This window comes from Phyllobates terribilis, unplaced genomic scaffold (assembly GCF_046119375.1).
Source record: "Phyllobates terribilis strain yellow unplaced genomic scaffold, ASM4611937v1 Scaffold_11__3_contigs__length_659146591, whole genome shotgun sequence".
In the NCBI taxonomy this organism is placed as follows: domain Eukaryota; kingdom Metazoa; phylum Chordata; class Amphibia; order Anura; family Dendrobatidae; genus Phyllobates; species Phyllobates terribilis.
Window position 1 is genome coordinate 458,302,444 of NW_027362771.1, and position 21,152 is coordinate 458,323,595.

The following is a 21,152-nucleotide window of genomic DNA, read 5'->3' on the forward strand; positions in this document are numbered from 1 at the left end:
AGTAGCTATTTTGGGTTGTATTGCTTGATTTGACAGCAGTACCATTCATGACCTAATTTTTACACTAAAATCAGCTCTTATAAATATTCATGGCCGTTAATCATGTCACCAAGTGTTGGTAGTCATAGCATATGTATTATGTTGGTGGTTTCCAGTAAGCAGCTGTGGAATATTAAGTTTTCAGAATTTTGAAATTTTGACCTCATTCAGAATTACACAGATTTGGGTAATGTATACAATGCAATTCCCCCGTATAATAAAGTGGCTCCAAATTTACAGCATTTTAATTCTCCAGTCTGCATTGTAAAACTCTGACAATGGGAAATATGTGGCGTTACTCCTCGAGCTGACATTAGGATCAATGACACGATAGAGACAATGCAGACCAGATACATCTTGAGGGTGTTATTTTTTGTCTTTCCCAAATGGATCATGTTATTTTGAAAAACAAATGCCCAGAAATGTACAGCTACATGGGCTGTGATCGGAAAACAAAAAGCACATTAACACTCGCTACACTTCTAAAGAAGGTTTTATTAATGGCAGGAATTGACCATGGTAATACAAAGGATTGTTTCAAAACATTTCAAATAAAATATAATAAAAGATATGGTTTCCATTTATGGGAGACTGGTCTCAATAATAATATTTTAAAATACTCATGAACATGTGCTTTGAATTGTATTTCAAATTCATACATCTGGAGGAAAGAAAATCCTTGACTATACAGATAGTTTACAAAACAGCATGGTGGAGCTGCACAAAAAGGTCAGAGAAGTTTACCGTTAGCATAAATATGTAAATCTAGAAATATATTCTAACATATCACTATGTACACTTTGTCGTTATATAAATTAAAAAATAAACCACCTCTATCCCATTAAACTCTGAGATTGTAACTCTATAGTTAAATTATACAATAACTCACACCCCCTCACCGCTAAACACAAAAGCACACAAGAAAAGAACACCTAAAGGAAGAAGAAAAAAAAAACATCAGGAAAAATTTGCTTTGGCGACCCATCCAGCATATATTGAAAGCAGCAGATTCATTTAGTAACCATACAAAGAAAGAGATAAAAAGGTATCAGAAATGATAAAAACAAGGCTACACTATTCCATAAACCGCCCCTTTTAAGCCGCAAGCGATGTGTGGTTTTGCACCATTACCTTGGATAGTGCTAAAGTGTAATACCACACTGTGAAGGTGGACAAGAGTGACACTATTTCTGGAATAAAGCGAGCATGCCTTAAAATATTAGACAACAATCAATATCTTATAATGACCGCGATGGAGAAACGGAAATGAAAAAAGCTGTGTCTATTCTCAGTTAAATCATTTCATGTATGGCCTCAACAGTTTGATTTTAAAAGGCTTATTCTAACCCAAAGTTTATTATAATGGGGATGTCCACTAATAGGACAACCCCTTCTTAAACTAAATGTTCGGCCCCGATAAAATAAAAACACCTATACTTCTCCTCCCTTGCTGGCGCCGTTTCAGCGATGTCAGCACTCGCGGTTCTAGGGCTGTGAAGCAGTGGAATGACACATGATGCCCGGCGCCCAATCAGTGCTGCCGTCACTGACTCCATCTTCGGACAAAAGGAATATGAATAGGAAACCAGGGCTGCAGCTGATCTCTGACTTCCTCTTCATGTTCAGTTTGAAGGTGGAGACAGTGATGCCAGCGCTGATTGGGCGCCGGGCATCACGTGTCATTCCACCGCACCAGAGCTACGGGACCGTGAGTGCTGACACCGCTGGAAAGGAACAGTCACCGGAGGTGAGTATAGGCTTTATTATTTTATCGGGGCCGAACATTTAGTTTAAGAAGGGGTTTTCCTAGTAGTAGACAACCCCTTCAATAATTCATATACTGAAGTTATGGAGTAAGATTGCTCCACAAGGAATGCTACATCGGCTATAAAAGTATGTACAGAAATGTTCTTGCGCATGATTACTTACAGAAGTAAGCCACTTGCTGTAGTTGTAATTTTTTACCTACCGCTCTTCTCCTGAATCTCTAGTTGTTGTTTTTTTTTGTTCCTGTGCCTCTTTATTCCTGAGACACAGCCTCCTCTGCCATGTGCGTCAATCTAGTCTTGTTAACTTAGGAGGTGTGATACTCCGAGAAGAGATGAGGACCAAGGTCATCTATGCCTTCACTTTCTAGTAGGAGAGCAAAAAATCTACATACTGTGTATAGTTCTAAAGAGGAGCAAAATACGTACATCCTGTTTTTGCCATGAAACAGAAATTCAAGGATTTGTCAAAATATGGAGGGCTTCCAATCAGAACTTCAAATATAGCTTGAATCAAATTACACATTTCTGTCCCCCCCTTTCCTATAAGGTAGGACCAATACAGACCTATATAATGCTGAGTACAATGGATGCCTATTATTTGTGTAAAACATATTTTGAGAAGTGCCCCTAAATGTGCGTATTACACCACAAAAATGGGAGCCTTTATAATTTTAAGGTCTGTATCTACATATAGCTAAAAAAAATACCAATATAATTCTTTGTGCAAGAAAATATCTACTTTTATAAAGGATTGTGCTCACAGCCGCGACTCATGTAGTCAGAAATAATTTAACCTAATGGGATTTCTATGAAATAAAAAAAAAAAGTCTAATTTATCAAATCTATGTGAAAGAAAAACCGTCAACCAATCAAGGCCCAGCTTACATTTTTTAAACAACTTTGGTAAAATGAAAGCTGCTCTGTTATAGGTCACTGTTTTCACACTGAAGTGAACATGGCCCATGGACAATGGAGGCACGTGGTTTAAAGAAAAAAAAGTGCAAACTCTTTTCCTAATCCCATACAAGCCTTTTAATTCACACTTTACTCAACCTACCATATCTTATTCCATGTGACTGTCGCCAACCACAAGGCATGGCCTACGGAAGCCTACATTGGACTTTTGTGGATTCAGGCCCATCACATAAAGAGGCCGACCAAGGATCACAGAGATTGCCACACAATACCTTTGCATCTGGCACGCTAAAACCTTTGAAACGCCAAAAGTGCTGGCATTCATTTGCAATCTTGTCTCAAAATAAGCAACACTGTTACTTTAAACACAGACATGCCAATACAAAGCGCACAGGAAGTCTGCAGCCAGCTTGCTTCATTTGCCTAAATGAACTGGTAATTAAAGCACAGATGAGGTCTTGCAGTCATTAAATAGCTAATCAAAAAGGAATGACAAAGTGCTTGTACTCTATTTTTAGCTTGTTTTTCCCTACAACCACACAAAGTGGAACATGCAAAAACGAAGAGTAAGACAACACAGATCACATAGCAGCAAACAGAAAGAATTACAATCACATCCTTGTGGATATTTGGCAGTGTCACACACTTCCCAGAGAGGAAGCACATTATCCCGACGGTTAACTCTTTCCTGGAACATAGTCCACGGGATGTGTGCTAAAGGGGGTTAAAAGAGTCTGCAATCAATTAGTGATAAATTCAAAAAGAATTAAAAACAGGGTTACTAGGTCAACTACTGCGAGCCAAGTTCAGTTGTAGCCTGTATGCATTATAGTTATATTGTTTGTTTACCTGACATGGGAAAAAAGAAAAAAAAAACGTAGACAAACCAAGAGTGGCAGAAAAGCATCACAACTTTTTTTGTAATTTAAAGGGGTATTCCCATCTCCAAGATCCTATCTCAATATGTAGAAGGTGTAACAGCAATATTAGCAAATACCACCAATTAGAAAAGTAGTATAGTTCTTCTGATTTGCTATGTCACTTACACTATGTGCAGGGCATTGTAGTAGCTTATGTATCTATGGTTACAACCACTCATATAGTGACAGTTAGTGGTCATAACCATGGATATCTAAGCTACTGCAATGCCCAGTACATGAGGTAAGCTACACAGCTAATCAGAAGAACTATACTACAGATTTAATTGGAGAAATTTGCTATTATTATACCTACTACATATTTAGATAGTATCTAAGAGATGGGAATACCCCTTTAAGTGTCTTCCCATCAGATTAAATTTGGTGGGATCAGAGTCAACTCGGCTTCACTGTAGTTCAACAAACAGTCATTTTAAGCAAATCTATCTTGTGTGACTTGCGTTGAACGCAATTGTAGACCGCTGGCTTCTACGACTCGAATTCTAACCATAACACTTTATAGTGCAGATTTATCAGTTATTATTAATGTTCATCACTGTCAAAAAAAAGTTGAGAAATGACACCAAAATTGCTCAATCTAAGGGTGACATGAGAGCTATGTAGACTCCACTTTTTTCGAAATAATATTTTAGCATGGACCCCGTACACATATTAGATGAATCCAAGCTTTGTTAGACCCACATTATGATCCCATAGCCGCGCAGCTTAATCTGTAGAGGCACAAGCCACATATATCTGTATTCTACATATCTCTGACAATGTGCCTCCAATTATAAACATATGGAGGCTTTCACATAGAATAAGTAGCAAAGTGTGTATATATTATAGTGGCACACTCCTTCCCGAGTACAGTGCCTCATGGAGGCTCTAAAAGCATTGCACAGTCAGTACGGACCCATTGGGCTTCAAGTGACACATTTCCGGCCACGTTAAGTGATAATCAGTACTCTACCACTTGTTCTATACATACATCAGACTGAACCGCCTAGAAATAGATGTGGAGATGTGCATGAAGTGGAGCCATAACTATGAATTCCATATACATGTATACATACACACATTGGGCCCGATTCCTCAAAGCTTTTGGCGTAAAAGGTTTTGAAAAATGTTGGCGCAACTTGACGCTGAACTACAGTTTTGCGACTTTGGACATTCTCACGCCATTTTTGCCCAACTCTGATAAATTAGGCGGGGCTGGGTTGGCGACAAGTGGCAGCGTTTGCTAGGCACAAATCGTACTTCAGCAGGGACTGGAGTTGGATTTATGGCAAGGAGCAGCCACTTGTCCAACGCTCCCGATTCATTAATAGATGTTTGCCTCTCCTTACAGCATGCCCCTCAAAAAACCAGCATGAACAGCGTCAGTCGTGAGAAATCAGGGGCCATAGAATTATACATCACCTCATACTTATATTATGTCCTAGATCTATCACCTCATACATACCAACACCCACAGGCTACAAAGCTCACAATCATTGCATACATTTACATTAATGACACATTTCACGCATTACTGAGCTACCTTATTAACCAATCCATATTAATACAACTAAGTATACTGAGGGAAGAGAACCATTAGTGTCAAGATGTTCAAAGGGCTTTCTGACTCCAGAAGAACAGAATTTTAAGACTTGCTTTCCTTTCATATTTTAAGGCAAATACCATTGGAAAAAAATATAATTAAGGTAAATTATTGATACAAGATAATCTACAAAGTACAGAGTGCCGCCAAGTTCGTCTACATGCGACAAGCAAGTTGCAAAAAGTTGAATCCAGATTTTTGTGACTTGCTTGTGGCAGACTCATAAAGGTAGCAAGGCGACTCCGTTTACCGGCATTAAGTTCTGTCATTCTGCCACCTAAATAGACCAAAACATAATTTATGGAAATCATCCGGTTTCATAAAATATAAAGCTCTTATGGTGAGACAACAATATAGAGTAGTATTGTAATAGTGCAAAAAGAATAATATTCGCTTAACTTTCAAGGCCATGTGCTTCAATGATATTGTTATATATTATTCCTGTATGTCTATAGCCCATTTTTATAAATTTCTCCAACTCTCGGAAAGTAAAGAATTGTATTAATAGTTAATAATCGTCCATCATTACGGTTAATTTAGATCCTTATCTGAGAGTATTAACATTTTGCATTGTGAAAATGTCTAAATGAATTTCCTTTTACTCAGGCAGTGAGCATTTGGCAAAACAGAATTCACATCTGAAATACAGACGTCTTCCCAGGTAAGATATATGAGGGTCATGGATCAGTCTACGCAGAAGCCACATAGATGAAAGGTTACTGAACATTACATGAGAACAATAAAAATCCAGCTGAAATGCTTTCCTCCACCAGTATGGATGGTTACCAGATTGCAGCCCTCATTTGATGTTTTCTGACAAGTAGAATATCAGATAAAGCAGAATGTCATTTTGAACTGTCTGGATTTTTCCTCTTCCTGATCTATCAGTGACTGGTCTGTATGGCTTCATCATTCAGGATAAATAATCCCTTGATCTTACAAACTATAATGGTATAAGGAAGGCTAAGGCCGAGAAGATCAAGAAGTCAGCATCTTAATATGATAGAGTTACACGGCACTAACATTATGCTACGTTCACATGTTGCATTTTTGCTGTGTATTTTATGCAAATTTTAAGCTGCGTTTTACATTACCAGCAAAGTCTATGAGATTTCAGAAATCTCATGCACATCCATTGTTTGTTTTTTTTTCCTGACTGATATGGAAAACTGCTGCGTTTTTGCAAACTGCAGCACGTCACTTCTTTCAGCCTTTTTTCACCCATGGAAAGCAATGGGTAAGTGCAAAAACGCAGAAAAAAACACAGGTATTGGATTAGCTGCGTTTTTAGTGAAAAAAAAAAGCAGAAACAGCAGTATGTGAAACCCATTTATTTTTGTGATTTTCCCAAGTTTAAACCATAATGTCTTGGTGTCCATGGCAGTTGGGATTAGTAAAGTTTACTTAAATTACTGATGTGTAAGAGAAGTAAACATTGGCCTGCCAAGGTGTGAAATTGAACAAAGCCTGGGCCGACCCAAGTGTGAAAGTAAACAGTGTCCTACAAACTCAATTCTCTGTCAATGTCTTAAAAGGGTTTTCCCATGAACAAAAGATCATTTTAAAAATTGTGTGTCTGACCTTGTATGAAACACACCACAGCTCCTGGGCAGGGGAGGAAGCAAAAGAGTATACAGATATTACAGCACGGGATCACAGAGGATTCATTTTGTGAGGCAGTGAAATGTTTTAACTCACAAAATGAATCCCCTGCTGTAATGTCTGTATTGTCTTTTGCTTCCTCCCCTGCCCAGGAGCTGTACACGGTCAGACACAGACAATTATTAAAATGAACTTTTGTTCGTGGGGAAAACCCCTTTAAGTAAGCCATTCCCGACCAATTCACCCCCCCCCCCGCTGTTACATTTGTAATTGTGTATTTTTTCATGAACTCTAACGTTTTTGTTCAGAATAGTCACTATTTTTTCAGACATAAAAATCTTTTTCCACTAATTAATTTGATCACGTTTGCCACTTTTCAAAAAATGGTTTTATGGTTTCACATATGTCTTGCATTGGTGACCTGTGTTCATGCTTCCGTGGTGGAAGCAAAGCTGAACTTTGGGATCCTGAAAAATGCAGCAAAAAATCCAGCAAAATCTGCTTTTTGTAAGCAGCTTGTTTACTGCCAAGAGAACAGGTTTTGCCTGCAGAAAAAAATGCAGCAAACACACGTGTGAACATAGCCTTAGGCTATGTGCCCACGATGCAGAAATGCTCCGGATTTTTCCTGAGTGTTTCTGCATCTCCCTGGAAGAAAAAACGCATGCGGATTTTACATGCGTTTTTCCTGCCAGGGACATGCGGATGTGAAGCGTTATGATCATGCGATTTCGCATGTGGGTTGTCAAGCGCTTTCCAAGCGATTTTAGAAACACTTGGAAAAGTGCTTGACAACTTGGTCACACTATATAAATCCATGCAACAGCCATGGATTTTATATAGTGTGACCAAGTTAGTTAAAAAAGAGAATAAAAATGGTAAAAAAATTAAAAAAAAAAACATATACTCACCTTCCGATGGCCCCAGGTCTCCTTCTCCGGTGCATCCGGTCTTCCCGGTGTCTCGCGGTTGTGGAAAAGGACCTGCCATGACGTCATTTAGTCATGTGACAGGTCACGCCACCGCCGACGTCAGCGGTCGCGTGACCCGTCACATGACTAAATGACGTCAAGTCAGGTCCTTTTAGACCATCGCGAGCAGCCGGGGAGCCAGGACGCATCGCTATGGAGACCGGGGGCCATCAGAAGGTGAGTATAATGTATATTTTTTATTTTAATTCTTTTTTTTTTACAGGTACTGTGGTACCTGGAGCTGGATGAGAGTCTCCGCTTCTCCAGACCCGGGTACCATCCGCACATTGAATCGCTTAATATCCGCATGTGCACATGTAGTCATGCAGATATTAAGCGATTCAATGCAAGTGAATGGCGGCGAAAACGCCGCGATTACACAAAATAATTGGTAGTGCTGCAGATTTTTCCGCATCATTGGGGAACATTGCAGACCTTCTACCAAGCGTTTTTTAAGCGTTTCTGCAGTCGAATTGCCGCTGCGGAAACGCTTAAAAAACGCATAGTGGGCACACAGCCACCACATGCAAATATAAATGTAAAAATATGGCATGGAGCCTGGTGCAATCCCATAGGAGGCCAGAGCTTATCTCATTAAAACATGTATTGTTAAAGCTATGAGTTTAGGCTGCAGTCTGTGGAAATCTCTGAGAAGCCATTTCACTAACTCTACTGCTTGATTTTTTTTTCTATGTGTCCTGTGTATTTTTATTTGAATACCTACATAAAAGCACAGGAGGAAGCGAGGAGATTAAATCAATGCATGCAGTTTAAAGTTACACATCAGTAAGTCATCTGAAGGTGGACAAGCCCCTTCACAGATGTGCAGCTCGTGAGTGCCGCAGATTACTGACAAAATACTGCCTTCCTGATGAACATACACACGTGGAAAGACTTCTGCCCTGTAATAAAATGATCGTCAGCCTATGAAATATAACCATTGACATTACAACAACGAGTTATGGATAAATCAAAAGTAAGGTCCATTTTCTTAACCAATTCCCATGTATTTTTGAAAAAAAAAAAACCTTTTAGTTAAAAGTCACATATACTGTTTATGCATCTGCAGCTTCTCTGCCAAAGTATATGTCTCCACGGTAACAGACTACAAACTCACATTGACCGCCTGTCCCCTACTGATTCAATTCTACAGCATGTAACGTAGGTTGGTAAGAAGTAAAGAAAAGATGGAGGAGAGTATGACGGCAGGGTCCGGTTACACGTGGTTTGAATTAGCCTTTTACTATTTTTAGTAGTCTACTACTCATTATAGATACACAAGAACAAAAAAATGTCTGTGAAGGTTGACATAACCCTGAATAATTGTTAGGTTCAAAATGTGTAGTGTCAAGAATCAGGTCCAACTACCTGGAAGAGTAACATCTGCTTCCTATGAAACACTGGTTATCTTAGAAAATCTTACCTCGCATTGTATTATCTATATTTGCTGCGGCTTATATGTAAAGCATTGCGTCCTATACATCTTAATTACGCTCGTATACCGTACAGAATTTTATTTAACAGATATGGATACCACAAGGCACATTTTTTCCACTTAAATTAAAGTATTTAGGGCTAAAAATGATGTTTCATTAAAGAAACAACCCATGAAGATTTTTCTTGTTTTTTACTAAATCTGTGTTTATGTGGAAGGTGTGTAATGTGTGTGTGTTAATATACTCAACTACCACCATCTTGTCTGGGATCCAGGGCCTTTCCGCTCCTCTCCTGAGTGACGTCACCGCTCTTCAGACTACCCAGCTCACTCTATGCTCTACACATGAGCCGGAAGTCTCTTATAATGTAACTCTATGGAGCCTCGTTCTGACACTCCATAGACTTACATTGTAAAATAGACTTACGGGTCATGAGAGTGGTGACGTCACTGAGAAGAGGAGAGGAATGGAGCTGGATACTGCAGAAGACGGCAGTAGGTGAACATATTTATTTATTTTACTCATTTATATTGATTCCACAGTGCTTTACTGACATCATCATTATCCCCGATGGGGCTCACAATCTAAATTCCTTATTAGTATGTCTTTGGAGTGTAGGAGGAAACCAAAATGAACCCATGCAAACATGGGAGAACATACAAACTCCTTACTGAGTTGTCCTTCGTGGGATCTGAACCCAGGGTCACAGCGATGCAAAGCAATAGTACTAACAATTGAGCTACCGTGCTGCCTATATTAACACAAACACACTACATATTATCAACACATACACATATACATAGATTTATTAAAACAAAATCTTCATTTGAGTGTTCCTTTAAAGAGGTTGTCCACTGCATTAGCAATGATCACCTAACCTTAGGATAGGTCATCAACGTCTGATCGTTTGGAGTTCGACACCCGGCACCCTCGCCGATCAGCTGTTACCGGTGTGAGCGGCGGCCGGAAATACTCACTTGCAGAGCTGGCTGTCTGCTGATAGTGGCCGAGGCTTGGTACTGGCACATCCGCCTCCTATTCAAATCAATAGGAGACGGATGTGCAATACCCTGGGCCGGCCACTATCAGAAGACGGCAAGCTATGCAAGTGAGTATTTCCAGCCTAAGGATAGGCATCAATGCTTAAGTAGTGGACAATCTCTTTAAGCAGTTTGCACCATTTACCTTCTACAGCTTCTATTTTGCATGTCTTTTGTTGTATCAGAATGAGTGAACTAAAAATCCATTAGTCAGCCTGTTCTGAACTTGTAAGCTATCTGTCTTTTTTCCTGAGCTCCTCTCAGTTAATTTATGACCACAAAGTTCAGCTCAACTCTGATGTAGTCGGTGCTCATACGTTATCACAATGAAACTCATAAGACAGATAAAAGAGTTATAAACTCTTCCGTCAGAATAGAATTTACAGATTTTTAAATAACTCATTCTGCAGCCAATAGACAGACCAAAATAGAGGCGACGGAAGGCAAACAGTGCTACATTTTTAATGAAACCCAATTGCAAAAATGATTTTTAACCCAAAATACATGAATTTAAATAAACAAAAAATATGGCCTGAAAGTTGTCAATATCTTTTAAAAGGGGCTCACGCACAATTACAACTAATTACATAACCACAGAATGCTCATCGATACAGTCACCAATCACGAGACTGAGTCTCGTGCCCCTCCATTGTGCTGGAACAGTGGTGACAATGTGCTGCTTCTCCACTCATTGTCTTAGGACTGATGAAATCAGCTGACTGCTGTACTCAGCTACCTCATTAAGACCCAAGTGATAAGTTGTAATTGTGGGACACCCCCTTAAAGTTTAGTAGTCAATTCTCCCACTCTTAAAAGCCACTGCTGCCTTTGCATCCATGCAGTAGTTTTTCACCACTTGGGACATTGACTTTGTCAAACATGATTTAGTTTCTTATTCATAGACAACAGATATATATTACATACTATATACTTAACATAGAAAATATTCAAATATATTAATGAGAATTATTATTTCATATACAGCATAGTGACCTATCCTGGAAAGTATTTCGCCCCCTATCCTATATATCTTTTCAATCACAAAGGTTTTGTCCCAAATTTCTGTTCTAAACAGATTACAATAAAAATCTAAAAAAAAAAAAACACCTCCAAAAAACAAAAGCCACCACTGGCAGCAACACACTGATATAACAGGATATTGGAGATGATCATTTCATACACATGATTTTCCATTCTTGGTTGGTGATAAAGACAAAAAAAAAATTCACTTTGAATGGAGCCACAATAAAGGGTTAGAAAATGTCTATGTACTCTACGCAGCGACATGGTATGAGCAATTATGTGCATACAGACTGGTGGAAATCATATCGAACACATCTGCCACTTTTAGAATAGGTATAGCACCTATGTGTCGCCAAGGCACGCTGAAATATTGCCAACACTGACGAAAAGGAGGGGTCCAGATAGAAATAGGGCTGTCCCAATTTCTGAAAATGTCATTGGAGTATTTAAGTTGTATCCCGGTAAACAGCATAATTCCTCAAACCTCACTATAAAAATGGTGTCATCATCTGGATAATATCTCCTCTTGTTTAGAAGATCGCAGGAGCTGGTAGTAAATATCATAAAATGTGCTCAAATTTTTTTTGATATTATATGGACTTTACTGGAAAAAGAAAATTCAAGCGTTACCTCAAAAGGATACAGATTTTGCTTTACCAGTGGAATGTTTCCAGTAATTATGGTTTTGTGTAAGGTCTTATGGCAGCAGGTCTTTGGCATGTACTATAAAAATATCTATTATCAGACAAAAAGTACCCCCTCCTAAGATTGAAAAGGAATAATCCAGTTGAAAGGTAGTCCACACTTCTTTCCCCATTTCTGAAGTCTTCAGGTACATAAATATGGGCTGTTAGCGTAAGGAGAAACTCATTAATCCATGTCATTTCTTTGCAGATGACGGTGCGTGAAGAAATCATTTTCATCTTTTTTTTCCATGACAAAAATTTCCAAATTCCACTTCAGACTTTTGGCTTCACTAGAATTGTGTCCAGATGACGGTAGATCAAACGTTCTTACCTGCCATGAGAAAAGGATCAAAAAGGAGAAGAAATGTAATAAATTATGTAACTAGAAATTGTGTGTTAATTATTCAGAATGTGGTTGATGGACAACAATGACATTTCACAAGTAACACAAAGAGAGATACAAAGGAAAATTCTTGTGAAAAGGATAACTCAAGCTTGAAAGAAGAACCTACATTTTATACCAAAATATCAAGGAGGAAGTCTTCTTAGTACTGTCATCAGAAACGGACTGAAAAAAAAAAGAATACCTTTACCTTGCACAAAGTTTTAAAGTTGATACACAGGTATGATATGATAGGTGATATACAGATACTCGACAACTTTCTGATTGATGATGTCTGACTGCTGGAACTCACACAGATTCCAAGATCAAAGAATTGGGCTCTGCAGGTCTCTATCTGAATGGGGCAGAAGTCAGGGGCACCCCCTAGTCACTCTAAGGGAATGCTAAAGAAAGGCTAGTACATAGAGCGTTAATTTTCAGCCATCCATTAGAGAATGACTAGAACACCAGCATATAAGCTCAACTGAAGCTTTATTCAGAATGGACTCTGCAGAGACCTAGTACAACGTAGGCCAAAGCTCTTTTGGGACAGACTGGATCATACATTGTGGTTGTGAATGTGTCCCTTCCCCTCTACAAAAGTACTTCAGGAGAGCACCATGTTTTATAGTTTACAGACCCTCCATTCAACTTTTCCATAACTAAGGATCATATTTCACAAACTGCATATTATAACTCTTCTGAATAAGAAGTCCACATTTTACAGATATGCAGTTCTAGTCAATTGAAACAAAATTGTGTAATTTAAACAAATTATATTTTGGGTTCTCATACCAATATCTGAGAATTTGGGATCATCCCAAGCTACAGAACAGGAAGAAGAACAAGAGTAGTTTGCATAGAAAACTTTTTCAATATAACTCATTCACATGATTGCTTTAGATAAACAATGTTTCTTTTCACAGTTTTTGAAAAATAAACAAAAATGTCTCCTATGTGAGAAGGTCACTGGTAAAATACTGTAGGTAAGATATGTGTCACTGAGGATGTTAGCCTCAGTGATATGAACCCGGAAGTATGTTCCAGTATATTATGTGCTGAGAGGGGTTCATTGGCCATAATAAGGGCTGGGTTTTTGTGAACAGCTGAAGAGTTGGATGGGAGGCTGTTCATCATATCTCCTTCCCAGGGTGTGGTACAGAAGGTAAATGTGTAGCCTTTAGACTCATTCAGTGTTTGGTGTGTCTGGAGATGAGATCTCCAGAGCTGTGCTAGTGTTAAAAGAGAGCTGAACCTTGTTTTTTTTTTCCTTGAGCAGGCAAACCCTGCAGCCAAACAGACTGTACTGTATGCTATTTTGTTTTTCCCCTTTTACCAGAAGGGCCATGTATGTTTACCTAATTTTGGAGTGGTTTATGTAGTATGTTTTTAATAAACCAATTGAAAACGGAAACGGAAAGCGTTCCTGTGACTACCTCTCTGAGCAGCCGAGTGAGTCAATCTATCACATCTAGTAGACAAGTTTTTTTCTTTTTTGCAAAACAGTATCCCTCTCTTGCTTAGATCAATACTTCTTGATCTTTCGCTTTATTATATGAAATGGAATCGGTCACCAGATTATTACCATCTAATCTGAGAGCAGTATGGCTTAGAGGCAGAGGCTCTCAATTTCAGTGATGTGTCACTTACTTGGCTACTTTCTGTAGTTTTGATATAACACTTTTATCAGCAGGAGATTATCACTTGAGAACTAGTAAGCCTGCTGCCATGTAGTCCTCCATATTCATAAATGCTTTATTAGCCCGTCCCCACCACTGATTGACAGCTATGTACACTGTGCATAGGCAGAAAGCTGCCAATCAGTGGTGGGGGCGTGGCCATACATAGCTCAGCCTTCAGAAAACTGGTAGCTCTCCAGCAGATAAAACAAGGATTTTACCAAAACTACAGCAAGCAGCACAAAAAGTGATATATTGCTTGAATCAGAGACTCTGCCCCTACATCATGCTGCTTTCATATGGGGCAGCAATAACCGGGTGACAGATTCCCTTTAATTTATAAGTCTCTCTCATAGCATGATACCTGGGAATCACCCACAGAAGCGCTGGGAAAAGGTAGAGATCTTGCCATGGTCCCCGGCCAGATTTCTCAAGTATATTTTCTGTAAAATGCCGGAATGATTCAAGGTTAAATATACCTAGCTGCAACCGTGCAGGCAGGCTCTGATTCATGCTGCTTGAGTTTGCAGTATAGGCAGAGACCTGTCAATCCAGGACAGTGGGCAGAGAGAAGCTGCCAGGACCCGCCTGCCGACTAGTCTACAGCGTGGTCTCGGCCACAGCTATTAAAGTATTTTTTCTCTGAAATGCCGCAGCTTTTCAAAGTCAAACATACATGGCTGAGATCATACAGCCAGTGTCTGATACATGCGGCCTGTGGCTCGGGCAACATGTATCAAGTGTTAAGTTCTCTTTAATATATGCAGTCTCATTGTGATATTATGAGAAAAAAAACATGGACATCTGACCAAAAAGCATAAAATCTATCACAATCCAAGATGAGTAACAGATGGTAGAGCCCCGCAGTGTAGGAAGAACATAAGTTTGAGATTTCTTATCTTGGGACCATTCATGACAATCTATACCCTGTTTGCAGCATAGAATAAGGGGGACTGGACCAGAAAAAAAGCCATCAGCTAAATAAGGTACACCTGTAAACATTAAAGGCTAAAAGAAATTACAGCTAACATTAACCCAAAGCCTGTTTCTGTTATACATAGAGATTGCAGCAAGAATTTCCCCTTCATCTGAATGAGGTCTTGTAGTTACTTAGTTGATAGTGAACAAAATTAAAATTGTTCATTTTTTTTTGTTACACAGACAAGACTGGATTATTTTATGTCAGTTTGCAAACACTAATGCTACTGGGGTAAACACAACATTATTCATCATATACGTTTGGTTTTGCAAAAGTTTCTGTGGATTGTACAGCGATCTTATGTGCAAACAATACAGGACATGGTTTGAGTACAAAGCATAAAAATAATTATAAAAACAAAAAAAGAAATAAAAAAGATGACACTATTCAAGAGCAGACAATCTATTTTTGGGTGCATTATGTAATTTCTAAAATGGGAAACTAGTTGGCAAAAACATTTAACAGCATAGTGGGCTAGGATTTAACAAGCTCCTGAGCAGAACATATGGTGGAGTGGTTAAAAACTAAAGAGAATCCAGAAACTGAGCATCATGTGGATTGTTTTATGGGGAGGACAAGCATGCAAACGAGCAACAAATCATCCCAATAGGTCATCAGACGTTTAAGATGAAAATAGAACAGAGGCGGATGGCCCCAGTAATGAAGGCATGAGGGACACAGATTCTAGTGTTACACAAGATAGACCTTGTATTGCAATACATGCTGGCTTCACGAGGCATTCGCTTTAATGTTCAGATTTAAGAGGTTAATGAAAAGTGTGTATCCAAACATGAGGCAGACAAAGACATTTGTTATGAACTGGTCATTTTGTTTCCAGCTTCAAACTATATTCTGAGAACAGAAGAAACAGCAATATGTAGGCAAGTATCATAGCTATTGAAGCAGAATTAGTACGGTAAGAATTAACAGTAATGAATGCGTAGGAGAAACATGCAGCAGATGTAGAAGTTACAAACCGCGCTACAACGTAAAACATTTTGCATAAACATATGGCAGCTATAGGATGCAATCAGCGCACAAACTGCTGCTGAACCCACATGGACATTTCTTGCCACTCTACTTTTCTCAACCTGATTAGCAGAATAGTCATTCCAATGAGAAACTTTTCAAGAACCTACATGGAAGTGGATTGTCAATAACACTACACCAAGTAATCACATATCCCATTTAATTACAACCCCAAATTTTATCAAGAAAATTAATATTTACATTCATCGTTGTGGTACAACTTTCATTACCTTTGTACCACAAGGATTTAAAGAAGTTGTCCATTACTTTGACAACTCCTTCTTATATCCCATGCTTGGTCCCAATAAAATAAAAAAACTTATACTCACCTCCTATGCCAGCGCCGTTCCAGCGCCGTTGGCACTCGCACTCCCAGGGTCACCGCGTGGTTTTTGTGACACGTGAGTCAGGTGCCCAATCAGCGTCGGTGTCACTGTCCCCGACTTGGTACGAATTGAACATGAAAAAAAAAGTCAGATCAGCTGCAGCCCGGACTTTCTCTTCATGTTAAATTCGACAGAAGGTGAGGACAATGACGCTGACTAGGCACCTGTCTCACGGATCACAACAACCACACGGGGACCCCGTTACCGTGAGCGCCAACACCACTGGAACGGCGCCAGCATGGAAGGGGAGTATAAGCTTTTTTATTTTATCAGTGAAGATCAAGAAGGGGTTGTCCTAGTAGTGAAGAAACCCTTTAAGACAGCTTGACAACTACAGCAGTGTATGGATCCTGAATCAGAAACTACTGCTTGAATATTATGGGCAATTTCCTTTTTGACTAGTGACCCAAACATACTTCTGAATTTTTAAGGGAAACCCAAAAGGAAGGTCAATAAAAATGGACAAGTGCCAAGATAAACCGATGGAACAAAAATCATTCAATAATGGACTGTATATCTTCTATTAACACATTCTCTATAAACCGTAAACTAATCAAATAAAAAGGAACATCCCATGGAGAAGTTCTCAGCAGAGAATGAATTATACTGTCGTGAATCGTGTCATATTTCATAGTACAAAGAAATGAGATTATGTCATCAGTACTAAGAATTTCCATAAACCTCTGGGAGGTCAGCCACAAAAGTGAGCTAGTGGTCATATATTTATCCAACTATGCTACATATTACTACAATAAGGAGTACAGGGGAAAGGTCAACTAGGCAGCGCTACAGAGAAAAAACCACAAAAACGTTTAGAAAGCCAAATCCTTGACCTCTATGGATCAACATGAAATATAACACCTACGTCTATGGACAACGTTAAGAGTATAGCAGGAGAAATACAAGATGTTTTAAGCAATTAAATTCTGCAATACAATTTTTTCTACGTCAGAAAACATTTAAATTCTCATTTCTATAGAATAAACAACATGCAACAGACAAACTCTGGAACGTATTCCACGATATTACACAATACATCACACTCCTTCTCCACCCAAACAAACAGTTGTTTTCCTTTGGCTAGATTCTCAATATTTCACTCACCAGTTGAGGCCATCTTGAAGCAATAATTGAAAAATTAGGATGATTACTGATGCTTACGAAAACAAGTAATTCTTGATTACGTCCCAACAGTCTCCCTCCCAAGTGTTCTCGCAAAAATTTCAAAACCCCCTACAAGTTATGAAAGATTTTTAAAGAGAACATGCTCTCAGATATACTTTACTAACTCAACGTAAAGCACACTGACCCAATAATAAAGATGCACAAGAGTGATTTTTTTCATACGGACAGATGGTCCGTGAGAAAATAATGCAGCATGTCCTAGTCTGGTCCATATAAATAGCAGGCAAGCTTTGCACCCGTCCAAAATGTAGATGAGCCCATGAAGCCGCAGATGTGCTTGGAGTTTAAGTGACGGTTGTGTGATCCCAGCCTAAAGGGTACACATCACCACATAGCAATTTTATGTTTTTGAGAGCATTTAAATAAATCAACACAGTTCTGAATCTCAAATGACAGTTCAGAAACAATGAAGAGAAATAGGAATATGCATAAAAAATCAAATATTTATTAGCAGAATTAAAAACATATAATAGATGATAAATAAAAGAAAATCAATTAGCCCGTCCACATATAGACTGTAAATATACATTTGAGAGAGCTATGGCTCAAGTGGTCAGAAATGTAATGAAATAATGATAAACCTCTGCCACACACCTAACAGTTATGTCCTATCTGAACTTAACCTTCTGCAAAGTGTATAGAAGCCTTAAAGAGGGCTATAAGGGGAAGAAACAGATAGTAATGAGCATAGCCTATCAAAAGTGGCCTGGGAAAGCCAAAATAAAGAGCACAGTGCAACAAGTTGAATGGTTAGAAAAACTAGCCACTTTGTGAGCATAATTTGTGACTGTTTGACAGACAGCTTTAATACATGTGAGGAATGCCTAAGAAACAAGAATTCCTCACATGTATTAAAGCTGTCAAACAGTTGCAAATCATGCACACAGCGTGACTCAAACATAACACCCGAGCACGCTGCAGATACTCGGAAAACACCCGAGCATGCTAATAAATCTCGAGTAACGAGCATGCTCGCTCATCACTACTCTATCTATCTATCTATATACAGGGTGGTCCAAAAGTAGATGGACAGAAAATAATAACATTTATTTTGATTTATATATAAAATTATATTTACTAACACAAGAATAACATTGACAATTAAATTTTATTTTAAACAATAATGCAAAAGCCCTTAAATTTTATCAACGCAGGTGCTCAAACTGTTTTCCATTACAATTTGCACAGCTTTGAAGTCTGCGTCTTACGCTTCAACATACTTTTTTGCACAAGTCTCTTTGGGTATTAATTTCTTGAAATGCATCTCTTATGTAATTTTTCAAATCATTGACACTTTTTGGTTTTCGACTACGAACTTTGTCCTTGAGTACTCCCCAAAAGAAAAAATCCATTGGTCAAGTCTGGTGAACGTGCCGGCCAATCAAGTGGGCCTCTTCGGCCAATCCATTTATTAGGAAATGTTTCATCAAGATACTCGCAGACTACTCTTGAATAATGTGGAGGGGCCCCATCTTGCTGGAAATAAAGGTCATTTGAATTAGGCTGTTGCTGTAACTGGGGAACAACTTGATTCATTAGAATTTCGAGATACTTCTCTCCTGTGACTGTTCCATCAAAAAATATTGGTCCTAAAACACCAAAACTTGAAATACCACCCCAAACATTGACACCAGGCTCATTTAGTTGTTGCTCTAATGTTAAATGCATGTTCTCATTACACCAGTAAATACAATTATGTCTGTTAATATGGCCGGAGAATGTGAAAGAAGCTTCATCACTCCACATAATGTTATCTAAAATTACTGGATTTTCTTCAATTTCATTAAGCATAATCTCACTAAATTGTAGCCGCCTGTCTGGATCATCCTCCAATAAACCATGAATTAGACGTGGACGATAAGCTTTCCACCCAATAGATTTCAGGATTCACATGATAGAAGCTCGTGAAATTCCCAATTCCAAAGAGGCTCTTCTGGTGGACTTCTTTGGACTCTGAACAAATGTTTCAGCAACAAGTTGTTTATTATCTTCTGTACAGACTGTTTTGGGTCGACCAGTTTTTGGAGCAATAAGGATTGAGCCAGTGGCATTGAATTTGTCACGAATGCGGTAAATAGTTTGTCTCTTTGGGGCTTGAGTACCAAATGTTTCAACCCAATTTGCTCTAATGGTTTCAGCATTTTGAGATTTCCCATACTCTGTTAAAATTCATTTTCTTTGATCTGTATTTAAATTATTTGCCATTATGTGTTATCTGAATTATCTGAAAAGAAAACAGATTTGGGGGAGATCTATCTGTGAAAACTAGATCTGTGAAACTGGCTCTGTTGCCCTTAGCAACCAATCAGATACCACCTTTCATTTTCCAAAGCGTCTGTGAGGAATGAAACGTGGAATCTGATTGGTTGCTAAGGGCAACTAAGCTAGTTTCACTTTACACCATGTTTGATAAATCTTCCCCTTCATAACCTTATTACACTTTCTGTCCACCTACTTTTGGACCACCCTTTATATATAAAATGTCAAATTGTGAATAAAAGTCTACAATCACCAGAAAGGTGACTGATCATGTCAGAAAAGAACTGTTGAGAACATTAATCTAACGGATGTGGTTTTACCAGATGCCTGTATTAATACTATCCCAAAAGGTTTAAACTTTTGAATTATCAAGTAATTTGTTAGGACACAGTTTGAAATCAATCTTCAAAAGGCGGTCCATAAGACTAATTTACATTTAATATATGGGAAAGATAATAAACATAAAACGACAATCGTTGATGAGAGTAAAAAAGAATGTGACATACCAGCCAACATTGGCCCAGTGGGTTTCTCATTATGGGCGAACTTTATGAACTCAGAAAAAATAGCCCTAATTGAACTTTGCAACCTAATGGGTGTGGCAGGAGAGATTCACATTATGAGGTTGGTTCTCGACAGGGAATGAAAAATTGGTTAATTTAACAATCACAACAGGTAGCTAGCTCATTATCTAAATTTATTACATCCATGATGCGAGATGTTAAGAGTTTGCATTATCCAATGTTTTTTGATAATTTAACCACAGAAGAACGACAATCTATTAGTTTAACCCGTTTAGTCCCAAGGGTGGTTTGCACGTTAATGACCGGGCCAATTTTTACAATTCTGACCACAGTCACTTTATGAGTTAATAACTCTGAAACGCTTCAACGGATCCCCTGAAGGGGGGCCTTTATGACAGAAAATATCCAAAAGTGACACCATTCTAAAAACTGCACCGCTCAACGTTCTCAAAACCACATTCAAGAAGTTTATTAACTCTTCAGGTGCTTCACAGGAATTTTTGGAATGTAGAAGAAAAAAATGAACATTTTTTTTTTTTCACAAAAATGGTACTTTAGACTCCAATTATTTTATTTTTGCAAGGGTAACAGGAAAAAATGGACCCAAAATTTGTTGTGCAATTTCTCCTGAGCATGCCAATTTCCCCTACTATATACAGTACAGACCAAAAGTTTGGACACACCTTCTCATTTAAAGATTTTTCTGTATTTTCATGACTATGAAAATT

The 21,152-nt window shown here is 38.5% G+C and overlaps 1 protein-coding gene across 1 annotated transcript in view; it reads right to left on the reverse strand.

Moving 5' to 3' along the window:
- Positions 1-3,920: 3,920 nt before the first annotated feature.
- FAM174B (family with sequence similarity 174 member B) overlaps positions 3,921-21,152 on the reverse strand; it is a 78,820-nt gene continuing 61,588 nt past the window's right edge. Inside the window, exon 3 of the mRNA XM_073653301.1 lies at positions 3,921-12,332. Within this exon, the coding sequence (XP_073509402.1) occupies positions 12,329-12,332 (4 nt within the window). The 3' untranslated portion in view covers positions 3,921-12,328. The remainder of the gene's footprint in view (positions 12,333-21,152) is intronic.